Source organism: Aspergillus udagawae (genome assembly GCF_001078395.1).
Source record: "Aspergillus udagawae IFM 46973 DNA, scaffold_3, whole genome shotgun sequence".
Classification (NCBI taxonomy): Eukaryota; Fungi; Ascomycota; class Eurotiomycetes; order Eurotiales; family Aspergillaceae; genus Aspergillus; species Aspergillus udagawae.
Window position 1 is genome coordinate 3,167,853 of NW_025091266.1, and position 14,317 is coordinate 3,182,169.

A 14,317-nucleotide genomic window follows, 5' to 3' on the forward strand; every position below is an offset into this window, starting at 1 on the left:
TCCTCGCGCGAGCGCCTGTCATAGACAGGACACAGCAAATTTGTGGACGGCGCATAATTGCGCAGTCGGACGGATATCTTTAGCGGTTCTATTCGTACGGAAAAACGCGCCCTCAATCGCCCTCTCGAGTAACGTTTGTCGCGCAACACCGAACGCCCATTTGTCCACCATGCCGCCGAAGACAGGACGAGGACGTAAAACGGTTGGGGGTCCCCGAACACAACCTCGAGATGACGGAGGTGCAGGTCCGTCTAAGGCTGCTGCTACTGCATCACCATCCACTCGGGGGCGGCCCAAGTCCCGCGGAGGAACAAGGGGGGCCAAGCGACCGGCCGGCGCCCCAAGGCCGTCAGACGTACAACGTATGTACATACATGACTCCTTACGCAGACATATCAAATCCTACGCAACAGCATTATCGCTAATACCATACTAGCTGGGGATCCAACCCCTCAAGGTCGCCGACACCGGTACAAGCCGGGAACCGTCGCACTGAAAGAGATCCGCAAATACCAGCGCTCATATGACCTCCTTATTCAGAAGCTACCGTTTGCGCGACTCGTACGCGAGGTCGCATTGGATCTTCTCCCCGCTGAAGTAGGCGCGGAGTTACGATGGCAGTCACACGCAATTCAGGCGCTACAGGAGGCCGCAGAAGCGTTCCTCGTCCATCTTTTCGAGGATACCAACCTCTGCGCTTTGCATGCTAAGCGTGTAACAATTATGCAGAAAGATATTCAGCTCGCCCGAAGAATACGCGGTGTTTGGGGCGGTCTGGGTTGATTTGAGCTTCCAGATTGCAACATAATGGCGTTTTGTGAGAAAAGAAATATCAGTCAACAAAGGGGAAAAATATCTCTCATATGAGGAATCGGATGCAAGGGAGCGACGCTACCAATATCGATTATTGCACGCAGAAAGTCGACTTGTTCCATGATGTTCAATTCTCATTCGAGGCTTTTACCTGCTATGGCATGGTGCGATTCAACCTGGGCTCTGAGTGGTGTACACGTTGCAGGCGTATGGAGAGTTGTGGAGTCATTTTCAGGAAATGGGTTTCTATCTGGTTCGTGTCGGCCGTTACATTGAGATTTGTTTTTGTGCCATGGCCAAAGAGCCTTCGCGAGTTCAATGCATGTATATTAAGTAGTCGCCTTGCCAGCAAGGTTGAATAGTGGGTGCGATGTAGTCGGCGCATCCAACTTGTGTGCACTTCAATCCTGTCAAGGAAACCGCAATTTATCAATATCTGGAGACTTACTAGGATTATGCGGTTGAGCGTTTCTGAACAAATTCTGTTCAATTTCATCATGTGTCGGAAAGGAATACCTGCGATTCAGCAGGCCTCCATGTCCATATAGCAGATTTTGTAGCAACAATTTGTTGTATCAATAGACGAGCTCCCATTTATGTATCCCGGATGCGCCAGCCATGTCCCATGTACGCAAAGATCATCACAATTGGCCATGAAGTGGTATCACAGAACAGAAGGCTAGCAAAATTGCCTTGGACAGAACCGTCGAAGCGAAAATGAAAAGAAATAAGAACGAAGATATAGAAAGAAGAAGGTGAAATCACACAGGCCGTTTCAGCGCTGGCGGTAATCCGGTCATCACGCGGTGGCCCTCGTCGCGGACTCCCTCTGCCTCTTCACTTTTCCCTTGCCTTTCCAAGGTCTCTGCCAGCATTTCATCAGTGACGCTGACCCAAAGTCGGTCATTGGCCTTCTTTGCCATTGCCCGGCCTGCCCGAGCGCTTTTTTCAGCTTGCTCCCCAACCACGCCGCGGAAATACTTCCAGCTCATGAACGTCAAGGTCATACAGGTAATTTGACTGTTGCTTATTGCCGTGGCAGATTGAAGAGCCTGCTGAAGATACTGCTTGGTCTGAATGGTTGACTCTGTGTGCACCGTCGCACATACAAGGTAATAGGCCGCCTGGATATACTTGTTGGGGCTACCCTTACAGAATGACTCAACAAGGGCCAAAGAGCTGGGAAGATTGGAGTGAGACGGATGATTGGGGTCACGGAGGATGAGAATCGTATTTAAGGTGGCAAGGATGGCGATGTCGCGACGAGGATCATTTCGTGCTGTCTTGCTGGTGATTGACGATAGTGAGAGACGAGGGGACTGGAAGATGGAAAGAGCAGCCTCCAGATCCCCAGTCGCCTGCGCAAGTGCCCCCGTTGCATACTCCATCAAGCGCTGAATGGTGTCAGGGAGCTGATCCCCGAGTCCCTCTGCAATGGGGCGCAGCTCCTTTAGTGTCTGATTCGCCAGATCCCAATCTGTACGGCCACAGGCAAGAAAAACTTGATGCAGAAGAAGATTGCAATACAAGATCCGTCGCCAATCAACGCGTCTATTCGCATTGACCATTGACTCTGCAATTTCTTGCGGTGCTTTGAAGCTCCCTGCGGAATCCCGTTAGAAATTTTTGGAACCCTAAAACGGAAGTAGGACATACCTTTAACCATACGTATCCCTTCCTGGAGAAATTTCTCAGCCTTACGACCGTCATAAGAGTTCTTTGCGCTGAGTGTGATCGAGCTAAGGAAATAGCAAAGCGCATAGAGATCGTGCTGGGGAAGCCAATTGAAACTCAATAGGAGCGTCCCATTTTGAACCTGAAGGATATCGCCCGTATCAATGGAGGAGGGTCCAGCTGATTTTCCGCTCAAGGGAATTGAGAAAGAGCCATCAGCGCGCCAATTCGGATCATTTAATCTTTCGTCCATCAAATCTTGCATGACCTTCAATTTCTGAGATGACTGGTTGATGTCGTATTCAAGGAGACTGCAACAAATATCAACCATTTGCACCAGAGTCGAGAGCTGCGGTATATGACGGAGCTCATCGTTGAGTTGATGGCTTCTTGCTACTGCAACCGCACGCTGAGCCTGTTCGATTGCATCGGAGCTCGTTCCATGTTGCAAATGAGCAAGTGCTTCAATTACGGCCGAAATGGCTGCAACAGCTTTGTCACCTTGTCGGTTAGCCATATTCGAGATCTTATGTAAATGTTGCAGCGCAGAGACGGAATCCTGATGTGCCGATGTTGATAACGAAAGTGACACCCGAAGAAAGCGAAAAGCATACTCCCAAGCTGAATGGCGATATCTGCGACTGTTAGAAGCAAGCTTTGTGGAATGCAAGGTTACAACTTACGCTTCAACATCCAGTATCATACCATCGACAGCCTTCAATGAGGCTTTCGGGTTGGTCTTGTGTAGCATCCGCGCTAGAAGATGCTGCATACTATATTTGAGATCTAACATGCGATTCTGCAATACCGTAAATAATCTGCTGGTTTGTTCCACGGGGAATGGCAGTGCATAGCCGAGGGACGCCAACTCACTCGCTCACATAAATCAATCTGTCGAAGCAAGAATGTCAGTAGACTGCTGGTTTAATGAACGACTGTGCGCTGGAACCCCTTACCCCTTTGCTCAGGGCTGTTTCCGCCTCAAGATCATTCTCCGTCTCCTCAAACAGGATGCGCGCATATCGCAACCTTACAAGAGCTTCCATTCGCGGCTGTAGTCTCCAATTCTAAAGCGTAACACTGAAATTAGCATGAATGCTCGACAGTTACTGACAAAGCAATCGTTATAATCGGGTCAGCGGCCATGCGAACCTTTAATACTGCCTCCAGGCAACCAAGACCTGTTGCAACAAGCTTGTAATATTCCTCAATTTCCATCTCCCGCCTTGATGAAGCGACCATGGTCCCGTGACCATAAGCTGCCTTTAAATACTCATCTGCCAAGCTCAACAAGAGGACTTGATAATCTATAGGGGGCTTGGTTGGCTTTTGCACGGGTTGCTGAGCGCTCTGTCGTTGCACTTGTTTCTTAGAGCCCTGGCGCTGCATTTTCTGTTGGACGTCCGGTGAAGGAGCCGGGACCAGGATTTGAGGAAGAGGTTTCTTAGACTGTACAGGAGGCGCGGGTTTCGATGCTGACGGGACGGGAGGAGCTGCTCTCGAGGATGGAACAGGAGTCGCAGGTTTTGATGATGACGGAAGAGGAGTGGGTTTCGGAGATGGCACGGGAGGAGCGACAGCTACTGAATTCGAACTTGGAACCGAATGCGCTGGAAGAGCAACCTGAGGGTACTGGTTGAAGACATTATTCCCCAGATTTGGAGTTGGGGCTGTCTGATATGCCGATTGTATTGATTGCGCGGACGTTGAGGCGGTTGCGACGGCTGGGGAACGGTTGCTGTTGCCTGCAACAGAAACCATGGGTTGGGCACCATATTGGGTTGAGCCATGGGCAAGATGAGACGACGAAGCAGGAGGAATAAGCGGTTGCTGGAACACGTCAGATGGATTCACATATTGCTGTTGCGGCGGCTGCTGCTGCTGCTGTTGGTGGTGCGATTGTGGTTGTTGTTGATGCTGCTCTATGTTATATGCTTGTCCGTAGGACGAATACGGCGAAATTATGGTCTGAGGGTAAGCGACAGGCTTGCCATACTCATATGGCGAAGCGTTTGAGTCGGCATTGCTATACAGTAGCTGCTGTGGTTGCTGCAAATACTGCGGAGGATATTGACCGTTATGAGATGGTGGGTAGTTCATCGCCCCCGAACGCAGATAACTGTCATGGAATCGCAACACTCTGCTATCCAGGATGATAGATTTCGAATTTGAGGACGAAGATGTTATCAAACGAGGTACTTTCATCATGATACGCGCCTTTTCCGTTTCGGTTCGGAGAAACTCCAGGGCGGTCAGACCACCTGATTCACCTACGTATGACTTCGGATAAGCGACAGCCTAACAGAAAGACGCTTGTGCTAAAACCATCGACGTTGTTCGCAAGCTGCTTCTCTTTTAGAACTATTATTACACGGAGTCTTATTACACGGAGTCTGCGGTAGACAGGCATCACGTAGATGGTACTGAGATGCATTGCAAGGAAATGACTTGATCTGCTATATGAGGGTATACTCTATGAGAAGCAAAGGTACTTGTCCAAACAGACGAAAAAGAGAAGGGAACCAAATCCACAAGAAGTCATTGGAAAATGGGAATCATCATACACAATAGCAAACGAAAAACCAAATACGAATGCATGTCCATCATAACGCCGTGCCTGCCATCTTATAGTCGAGCTGGAAGTACCGAAGGCTCAGAGTCTCCCCGGTCTTTAAATCTGGTTTATTGAAGTGTAAAGCTGACTCATCGACTGATCTTGGACTGCAGGACCAAGAATATCCATTCCCAGAGCAGGTGGGCCGGTTGAAGGAGGATGCTCCCGGACAGTCCAAGGGCATACCTCGCTGCAATTGTCGACTTCAACCGAATTCTCAGCGGGATGTATACGTTGAGAAGCCCACGTCTGATCTGGCGTTGACGTGGTCCCACCAAGGCATCTCTCGGTCCAGAAGTGGTAAGTTACCCTGCCTGAGGCCTGGTCAACATGGGATGGTTGCCTCCGAGGACACTTGAGCACTGAGTTGCAAGAATTGCAAATTGATATCCGCTTGCATGACGCGCAGATGCTGTCGAAGCTTTGGCAAATAGTCGTCTGGCATACACTGGAAAGCCACAGGTCGACTGATCGATGAGCACATCCGAACCGGGGCGTTATGTATTCTTCCTTTCCTAGCTTCCCGGATTCCGTTGTCAATCTGTATTCGGTTTTGATTCTCAACTGGTCTTGATCGTCCAGCTCTGGGAAGATCTCAATGTGTAGCTGCGTAGGGCCATAGTCCTTGGAGCAAGAATGCCAGCAGAACCGCTGTTGAATGCTGGCGCCGAACTGAGACTGTAAGGCGGCAACTGGCCGCTGTCGCACTTTCAAAAGTTCAACGAGGTCCATCTTATCCCGAAATGTCAATTTCTTGCAAGGACACAAGTCGACTATGCCCGCAAAGTTACCCAACAAACAAGCTCGGTCCTCCGGTTTGCGCCTGAGCTCGCGAGAGGAGAAGGCATCTCGCGAATGGAGCTTCAAGCATTTCGAGCAGGCCCACCACCTGCTGTTCTCTAGTATATTGATGAGTTGCCATCGTGTGGTGACGAAGTTGTGTCCGTTTCGGTAATGGTGGAATAGAGGTGCAAAATCGTGGCTGAACCTGAAGGGTCCAAATTAGCGAAGTGGACTTCAATGCCTAGGCAAAGCTGATGAGGCGGTTTCTGTACCTTACGGATCCGAAAATGGCTCCGGATATCGCAAACAATCGTTTACAGGTCAGAGCCAGGCATGTTTCAGGTATTACAGATAGATGCGAGATGATCTCAAGGAGCAGCTCTGTGGGCAGTTCAAGGAGATGACACCGGGTCGAAGGTTTCGTCGCTATGGTCCGATCTTCGGATTGGCCGCTTACCCACGTATCCATCTTCGCAACAGTCTTCAGCTTTTCTCCAGCCCTGCGAAAAGGATACACCATGTTGACTGAAAGCCGCGTGCTTTCGATGCGAGCTAGACGGGAAACCAGCAGCTTGGCGCTTTGTCTCCAGCGTTTCTTGTCCTTTACTCCGAAAACCTTCGTTGAAGATTGACAGTAAGTCATGGATATGGTAAGAACCAGCTAGTTGGCTGCTGGCTCTCAGGTATCATAGTGTATAGTTATATGAAAGACACAAAACGCGCATCGCGTGACAAAGAGCCGTAAAAAAGGAGGACTAAGATACGGAGGATCTGTTGACCTTGAAGTAGTCCCCCACGGCGGCTGGAAGTTGCACGCAAACGGAGCACGCGCTATGATCACAGTGTAGCAGATGCTATCAGGATTACATACAAGGCTAGGGCTTCCGATGCAGGGTCACTGTCCGACCAACCCAAAGGATGGCTGCTTGAACTCATCAACAGAAAATTGCTGCAAGCATACATAAGTTCCAGATAATCTGTAAAGTAAATTTAGAAACCAGATTTCCATTCGGAAGGGGGTTTGCAGGATTGACATCTCGCCGAGCTTTGAGCTGGCTTTCCGCTTTCGGGTCCCTGGCAGCCGCATTGAGCACTCTTACGCCTCGTAGATGTCTGCATCGTTCTTCTCAGAATATTCAACGCTTCCAATGCGTGATGTTTGGCTTGAGAAAAGCCACAGTCCGTCCTGATAAGAAGAGGAGGGAAAGAGTTCGATGTGACTGGCTATATTGTGTTATCAACTGACTGCTAGCTTCTGATCATAGGGTTTCTCTGTGTCTCATGATGCAAAGACAATCAAACAGAACAAACATCGGGAGCAAGCATGTGATTGCTGAGTCATTGATCAGATAACGATGCTTATGTCATATGAGCCTTCCCGATATAGTAGTGATGCCGAGGCAGAGGGAGAGGAAAAATCCTATACATGCAGAAGGGGTGGTACAGAGTGGTAATGTCGGCCTGTTTTCTGTCTCTTAATTCTGTCTCTTATTTTTTCACTTTTGTGGTTACTGTTGTCATAGCAAAACTCTGCTTATAGATCAGATTGTTGATGTATTCAGACGGGTCAGTCAATCATTGCTCCCTTTCAGACTTTCAGAGCTTGCCCAGCTCCCTAGGCTGCCGCTATTTCTATGACTGACTTGTCATCCAAAGTATCCTAAACGTCTATTTACTTCCGTTGGTTATCTCTGGGCTGCTGCTCGTAATAAGCATGTTGTCATGGATTCGACCAAGTGCACGCCTTTCGTTTTTCCATTCCAAGGATAACAAACTCCTCCTGGCCAAGAAGCCTGGCGAATCTGGTGTCAAGCAGCAGGTTGCGCTGGCGGATGTCTGTCGCGCTGCGACCCCGGCGAAATGCCATCTGAATCCATTCCTTTTTAACGGGCATTTACAGACTGCCTGGACTACCGTCAAATTTGACGATGTTCCTGTGTATTACAAGCGTAGGATGTTTGAGGCCGACAGTTCGATGTATAAAGGGCACTTTGCAGTGGATTTTGTCGTTGAGCCGTACGAAACGCCCAAGGACAACGCCGAAGCTACTGATGAAGCGAGGAGATACACTCTACCTTCAGGGCTTCCGGAACGGACGTCTTTTTTCTCAGAAGAGGAGTTCCAAGCTCTGCCTTCAGACGATACGAAGCCCATGCTTGTGCTTCTCCATGGTTTAAGCGGTGGCTCACACGAGCTCTATCTGCGCCATGTACTCGCGCCACTCATTGCAGATGGAAATTGGGAAGCATGTGTGGTCAATTCTAGAGGCTGCGCTCAAACCAAAATTACTACTGGTGTGCTCTACAACGCCCGGGCCACGTGGGATGTTCGTCAAACCGTAAAATGGCTCCGCAAGGCGTTTCCAAATCGACCTCTGTTCGGAATTGGGTTCTCTCTCGGCGCGAATATCCTTGCCAATGTAAGTTGCTCTCCGTTCGCAAATTGAGAGTGAATTAACACTTTCGTGCTCAGTACCTCGGTGAAGAAGGAGATGCGTGTCAGCTGAAAGCGGCGGTGCTCTGTGCAAGCCCCTGGAATTTAGATGTCGGCTCGACAAACCTCCAAAAGACGTGGCTTGGACTTGAGGTGTACAGTAAGACGATGGGATCAAGCATGAAACGACTCTTTGAACAGTAAGTTCACCGCTGTCAATAGCTAGCTATCTTGTTATTCAGGCTGACTGGTCTATATCAGACATGTTGAAGAAGTGTCAAAGAATCCGCGAGTGGACGTGGAGGCAGTCAGGAAGTCCAGATACTTGCATGAATTTGATCGGTAAGACTTCGTGCATTCTCTCAAAACAATTTTTGTCGTCACTCAGTTATTGATCATTCCGTTAGGGCACTGCAATGCGCAACCTGGGGATATCCTACAGAAGGTGCATACTATCGAGACGCAGCATCCATCGATTCCATGCTTGCCATTCGAATCCCCTTCTTCACGGTGCAGGCTGAAGATGATCCGGTCGGTTCTGCAATTGATTCTAGGGTTTAACGTCGAACTAATCACTTTGTAGGTCGCTTCGGTCGATGCGCTTCCTTTTCAAGAAATGACGCAAACACCTTACGGTGTCATGTTGACTACGTCCTGGGGCGGTCACCTCGGTTGGTTTGAACTTGGTGGAGATAGGTGGTTTGTGAAACCGGTGTGTATCCTGCTACGGACACCAGACGCTTCTATTAACTTTTGAGATAGGTGACAAACTTTCTGAACGCCATGGCCAAGGAGATTGACCTCGGAACGCCATTCAAAGTTGAGCATCCTGAGAAGCTTCCTGGTCATATTGCAAACCACTTTGATCTGAGCAAAGATCCAAACACGGCGCCCAAACGGGACTTTGACCCTATGCGGCGCAAATTGGCCTTGAAGATGGTGCAATAAGGGGAACATAAATACACACTTCTGGCCTGGTTGGGAAGGCCGGTACATGAAGTCATGAGTGCCCATTCATGTCACTTTCGGGTAATACATAGACCTGCGGAAACGCCAAATAACCACATCTAGATACATAAAATTGGTATAGATAGAATAGACTTTTGTACATAGAACGCTCAAGCAAAAGAAACACTCTTTCTCTTTCCTTTTGACTTTGAATCTGATTTAGGTGTAGAAGCGTCAGGTTTGGATTCTTCATTGCCGCTGCTCTTGCGCTTCCGCTTTTGGCGAATTGATTGTTTCGCTTCTTCCTATATCCAGATGTTCCTGTTAGTCAACGCCTTCATGCAGAGAAAGTCCAATCGAGATTCCCTTTATGGAAATGATAGAGCATATAATATCGACACATACCAACTTGTTCTTCTTTTCCGCATGTCTCGCTTCTGCTTCTTTTCTCTTGGCTTCGCGAATCTCCTCTAATTGACGCGCCTTCTGCAGCTTGGACTCAATGTGGCCCTCTTGTTCGGCATTGACCATGGCAAGGATAGTCATCATTCCCTCCTATACATAGAGGTGTCAGTGATTTTCAGCCAAAGCGAGAGACATAGACTGGAGGATGGGCGGACGTACCTGGTCATCAACAAAAACCTTTCCCTTCTTCTTGCCCTTTGGCTTCACTACTCCAACAGGTGTGATCATATTCAGCTTCGGGAGGTTAAGTTCTTCTTCTGTATATTCCCTCTTCTTCGTCTTCTTCAATAGTGATGACTCGGTGCGTGCCTTCGACTTCACTTCCTTGGGTGGCGGGCGCTTCGCATTTTTCTTGCTCACTTTCGATGCGGATGAGAGAGGCTTGCTCTTTCCTGAGTCACCCTTGGAGGATGACTTGCCTTTGACTGAAGGCTTATTCGGCGCCATATCTGGTTTATCGAGTTCCTGCCTCGCACGCGGTTATGGTGCAGAGGGAATCGAATTTGCGGGTGTCTTTTCGCTTAAGGTAGGTTGATAGCGAGAGGAAGACAAGTAGACCAGGATCGTATCAAACAGCTTTCACAGTTACTTGCACCGATAAAATGGACAACAATGCGTACATGGAGGTTAATTTCTGGAGTCGACCACAGCAAATCTCGATGCTCTCCAAATAACTGCGGACGAAATTTTTCGCAAAAGGAAGGCGGTAGGTCCAACCGGCGAGGATCCCAAACCTCCACTTCCAACCCATCCATCGTCACGCTAACTTGAGCCCGAAAAGGAACGTCGACTACCAGCGCACCTGTCCCTCCCCCAGCTTGCTGTGTTTAGGCCAGGATCACCAGCCACTTCCAAGATGACCATCAATCCCACTTACCTCGCGCAGCGCACGCGCTCCTGTATGTGCAGTCCTTCCCGCACACGAGACCCCGAGACGGTCCGGCGATGACCTTACAAATTGCCGCGATGTCAGTGGATGAACTGGCCAATGCTAACGTACATATTCATGACAGCCGTCAATTGGGCCGATGCAAAGTCTCGCGTCATCCGGTCCTATAGAGAATGGCTCAGAGCGGTCAGTTTTGTCCAACCCGCAGCTATACATACTCTGATTTGGCCCTTGGATTGCCGTCCATTGAGCTGCTGAGAGCTTTGAGCATTGGCGAATGTTTCTCTACAAGCATGAAAAGACTAACATAAAACAACGTCGAGGAGAATAGTCCCCCGAGATTCAGACCATGTACTCCTTGAACCTCCCCGTATCCGCAATCCGGACGAAGATTCGCCAAGAGTTTGAGAAGCATCGCTACGTCCAGCAGCTGGGTGTTGTTGATGTTCTGTTGTTCCAGAGCCATGCCGAATACCAGGTCAGTCCAGAGGCTACCAATTTACTTAATTCCAAGCCGACGATATGATCCGAACGATATATTCTCCATGGCTTGATCCTATGTCTTGAAATAGCCTTCTTCGAACTTTACTGATGGTATTTCTCTAGGAAACCCTCAACTACTGGAAGCAGCTTTCGCATGTGATGAAATACTTCCGGCCAGAAGAGGAGCCCGGTGCTAGATTACCTCCCAACTTCATCTCTGGCTTCTTGGAAGGCCGCAATTGAATTTCCTTTTCAAGCTTTTTCACTTGCCATGAGTTTCGTCCGTCTTCGGGGCTTGGGGCATTGCGTTGCGTCCCAGATAGAAAGCGGTCATGTAAATATTGTCAGACTAGCAAATTGCAGCTGTTATTCCTCACATGTTGCTGCATTCATTCTGCCCTGCGAGTACTTGAACAAATCGCAGAAGGCACCGAACTTCTACGAACAGACGTTATCACTTGCAGGTCTGCTGCACATCATACACTGTAGAGGGATATCTAATCATTCTATTAAAGACATGTTTGCTCCAGTACAATGCCATAAGACAACAATATCGTCCCAATAATGAATACCACGGAAAACTTTTTGCTTCAATATACAACGCCATAAATGTCAAATCCGCCCAAGAAGAGCCATGCATCACGAGGTCATCTTATCAGCCTGGGCAGCATTGAAAGCATCCCGCGCCGATGTGAATTTATCTGTGACAACATCACAGAGGTCCATCAAAGCCTCCAAGCCCTTCTCCAGGGCTTCAACTGCAGTCGTCGAATCTGCGATATCCCATCAGCTCCATCAAACCACGCCTACGTGTGGCAGAAATACATACCGTATGTCTGGATACGCAAGTTCATCTTGGCTTCCGAGGGATGCGGGATCGTGTATCCGCAGAATTCAACTTCGGGGCTGACAGGGCTAGGGGTCAGCTATTGCGACATTTCCGAGAACCAGAATAAGGCCGACTCACTTCTTCATGATGGCGTAACGTAACGCATTCCCCAGAGTATGCCCCTCACCTTCAAACTGAAAAGAAGCTGCGGTCTCGGTGGCACCCGGTAACTAAAGAAGATTCTGTAAGCGACCAGCCGACGAAAATTCGCGCTGCGCCTCTGACAGGAGTAGAACCGCGAACGACGGGGGCCGTATAACGCACCACGACAATACGCTTTTCCTCAAGCTCGAACTCCTCCTGTTCATAGTCCTGCTGCTGTTCCAGCTCCTGAGGAGCAGTGTCCATCATGGACTGGTCTTGGTCTTGAGAGTGCACAGAGGCTGGCATGGTGGATATTCGAAGGGTATGTAGCACGGTTTAGTCGTACAGAGAGTGATAGCTGAATGCGGGCTTGGTCAGCCTGGTGAAGGTGCAGAAGAGTGCGTTGAATGCGCCTCGTCAAAAAACGCTAGCTCAGATCCCTCTGTCTTTGATCGATATGTCTGTTTCCTCCGGTTGTGAACCTCTCTTATGCAGTTGTTCTTGTTTCAGAGACAGTGGCTTGTAAGCAGCGGAGCACTTTAGCGGCGTCTCGTTCTTAGGTGTTCTTCCAACGGAGCAGATCGAATCGACGGAGCAAGTGCAAGAGGCCTCAACTGTCAAATATAGTTCCTGAACGCAATTTAGTAGTGATGCAGAGGAGTGAACCCGAGTTGCGCAGTTCGCCAGGTCCTTCAGAGGAAGAAAAAGAGTAAAAATGGTTATCGATAGCGCGCTGACCGCCTACGGTATTCGGCGAATCTTGGCGGATCGTCAGACATAGAGAGGTACCTTGACATACATGCTTTAGAGCTCGAAGAGAAGCTTTAATGCATCTGTACGATGACTGGGGTTTGCTTTAACTGACTGATCATTCCAAATATCCACAGTGCAGCAAGCAAAAGTAGGGATGAGGGGTTGCTGTTCGGCCGAACGAAGCAACTACCACAGCTTGAGCTAATCATGTAACGAGAGATACCGAGTTCGATACCGAAATATCGTTCTTTACCTTCAGCAACTGTACTCAAGGGAAAGATCATTTGGGTTTCGAAGAGTCAGAACGTGCCATCTACGCCTAATACAGGATACACAACATACTACTATACGGAGGACGGTCTACGGAGTACTAGATATCTATGTGATAATGTGACTGAGACAGGCTCTCCTGCTCATGTTGCAAGAGGCCGTCAGGGATCCATGCAGGTTATCTATTGGCTATCCTACAGTATTTCTCATACAGCCCAGCTTTTAGTTATCAAAAACCTCAGGATCGACCACTGCCCCGATTTGTGGATGTTGTGCAACTGTGGCTTGTCGAGCAAGAGCTATCAATATCTTCAGTGTGCGCAGTGCACATACAGGATTCTGTTGGATACGCTCTGTCAGTCAATGTTTGAGTTCAACTGGCAAGTCTGAAGTAGCACCATGAGCGGTTATAGCAAGCAATATGATGTCCGTCATTCGGGCTTTCCAACAGCTGCGACCTCTTAAGACACTGGGTATTCCCGTGGATAACATTTATCATAGCACCGTCATTTACCTATAGCAAGAAATTTTCCGAAGTGTAAGAATTATGGAGTCAAGACGGGCTGACAGCTGACGATTGGCAGACACTAAAGGAAACTATTGAATTGAAATGGAACAATGGAGGCCCAGTTGAGTCTGAGCGGCTGAAATCTGAATATAGTAATAGTAGACTTGTAAACTTTCTGCTATTTTGAGTAGATCTCAGATTAAGATCGGCTCAAATATGGATTTCTCGGCGCAAAGACCACTGGCCAACTGCTGTGACATGCCCGCGGGCCATGACACAACTCTTCGGCCTCTCTGGCTGAGGAATAGGTCTGTGCTGACTCTTGAATGCTCGGTATGGTATTTTACCAGTACCTGAGGATGATTCTCACTACTGAATGGGTAATGCTAATAAAGAACCAGAGAAGCATGGTATTTATGATTTAATCAACCCACTTGGGCTTGGAGGATAGTTTGCACTTTGTGCGGACTGGGGCCAAATCAAGTCTCTGCATGCATTAAGGCGATGGTCGTGTTCCAAAGTTCATGCTTCCTTAAGGCCGTGATAATATCCGTAATTTCACCAGGAACACTCATGGGGCGAACAAATCACTAGTGCATCCATCTTGCACGTAGTGCGACTGTGCTAACTTGCTAAGGTTGGCCTATAATAATTTCCCAGAGGTTTGGATCATGGATTATCTATCTACTATCTATCTGCGTCGTACTTTTT

At 48.7% G+C, this 14,317-nt stretch overlaps 6 protein-coding genes across 6 annotated transcripts; 3 read left to right on the forward strand and 3 right to left on the reverse strand.

Annotated features, from left to right (window-relative positions):
- Window positions 1-169: 169 nt before the first annotated feature.
- On the forward strand, window positions 170-783 carry Aud_004940 (centromeric DNA-binding histone H3-like protein cse4; the record flags this gene model as incomplete). The annotated part of the gene is made up of 2 exons (XM_043289876.1): window positions 170-362; window positions 437-783. 2 exons carry the CDS (start codon window positions 170-172, stop codon window positions 781-783), a joined length of 540 nt encoding a protein of 179 aa, XP_043145811.1.
- A 791-nt stretch (window positions 784-1,574) lies between these two features.
- On the reverse strand, window positions 1,575-6,404 carry Aud_004941 (uncharacterized protein; the record flags this gene model as incomplete). Its single annotated transcript, XM_043289877.1, has 7 exons — window positions 1,575-2,416; window positions 2,470-3,122; window positions 3,171-3,286; window positions 3,444-3,554; window positions 3,640-4,785; window positions 5,549-6,089; window positions 6,157-6,404. The coding sequence occupies 7 exons, from the start codon at window positions 6,402-6,404 to the stop codon at window positions 1,575-1,577; spliced, it is 3,657 nt and encodes a 1,218-aa protein (XP_043145812.1).
- Window positions 6,405-7,598: 1,194 nt separating this feature from the next.
- On the forward strand, window positions 7,599-9,265 carry Aud_004942 (putative hydrolase, alpha/beta fold family; the record flags this gene model as incomplete). The annotated part of the gene is made up of 6 exons (XM_043289878.1): window positions 7,599-8,303; window positions 8,357-8,517; window positions 8,579-8,659; window positions 8,725-8,848; window positions 8,901-9,029; window positions 9,080-9,265. 6 exons carry the CDS (start codon window positions 7,599-7,601, stop codon window positions 9,263-9,265), a joined length of 1,386 nt encoding a protein of 461 aa, XP_043145813.1.
- Window positions 9,266-9,435: 170 nt separating this feature from the next.
- On the reverse strand, window positions 9,436-10,177 carry loc1 (the record flags this gene model as incomplete). Its single annotated transcript, XM_043289879.1, has 3 exons — window positions 9,436-9,570; window positions 9,671-9,820; window positions 9,890-10,177. 3 exons carry the CDS (start codon window positions 10,175-10,177, stop codon window positions 9,436-9,438), a joined length of 573 nt encoding a protein of 190 aa, XP_043145814.1.
- A 409-nt stretch (window positions 10,178-10,586) lies between these two features.
- Aud_004944 (putative NADH-ubiquinone oxidoreductase B14 subunit) lies at window positions 10,587-11,345 on the forward strand (the record flags this gene model as incomplete). Its single annotated transcript, XM_043289880.1, has 4 exons — window positions 10,587-10,629; window positions 10,744-10,805; window positions 10,951-11,097; window positions 11,226-11,345. 4 exons carry the CDS (start codon window positions 10,587-10,589, stop codon window positions 11,343-11,345), a joined length of 372 nt encoding a protein of 123 aa, XP_043145815.1.
- A 396-nt stretch (window positions 11,346-11,741) lies between these two features.
- On the reverse strand, window positions 11,742-12,381 carry Aud_004945 (DNA-directed RNA polymerase core subunit RPC19; the record flags this gene model as incomplete). The annotated part of the gene is made up of 4 exons (XM_043289881.1): window positions 11,742-11,875; window positions 11,932-12,008; window positions 12,070-12,161; window positions 12,256-12,381. The coding sequence occupies 4 exons, from the start codon at window positions 12,379-12,381 to the stop codon at window positions 11,742-11,744; spliced, it is 429 nt and encodes a 142-aa protein (XP_043145816.1).
- Window positions 12,382-14,317: the final 1,936 nt, after the last annotated feature.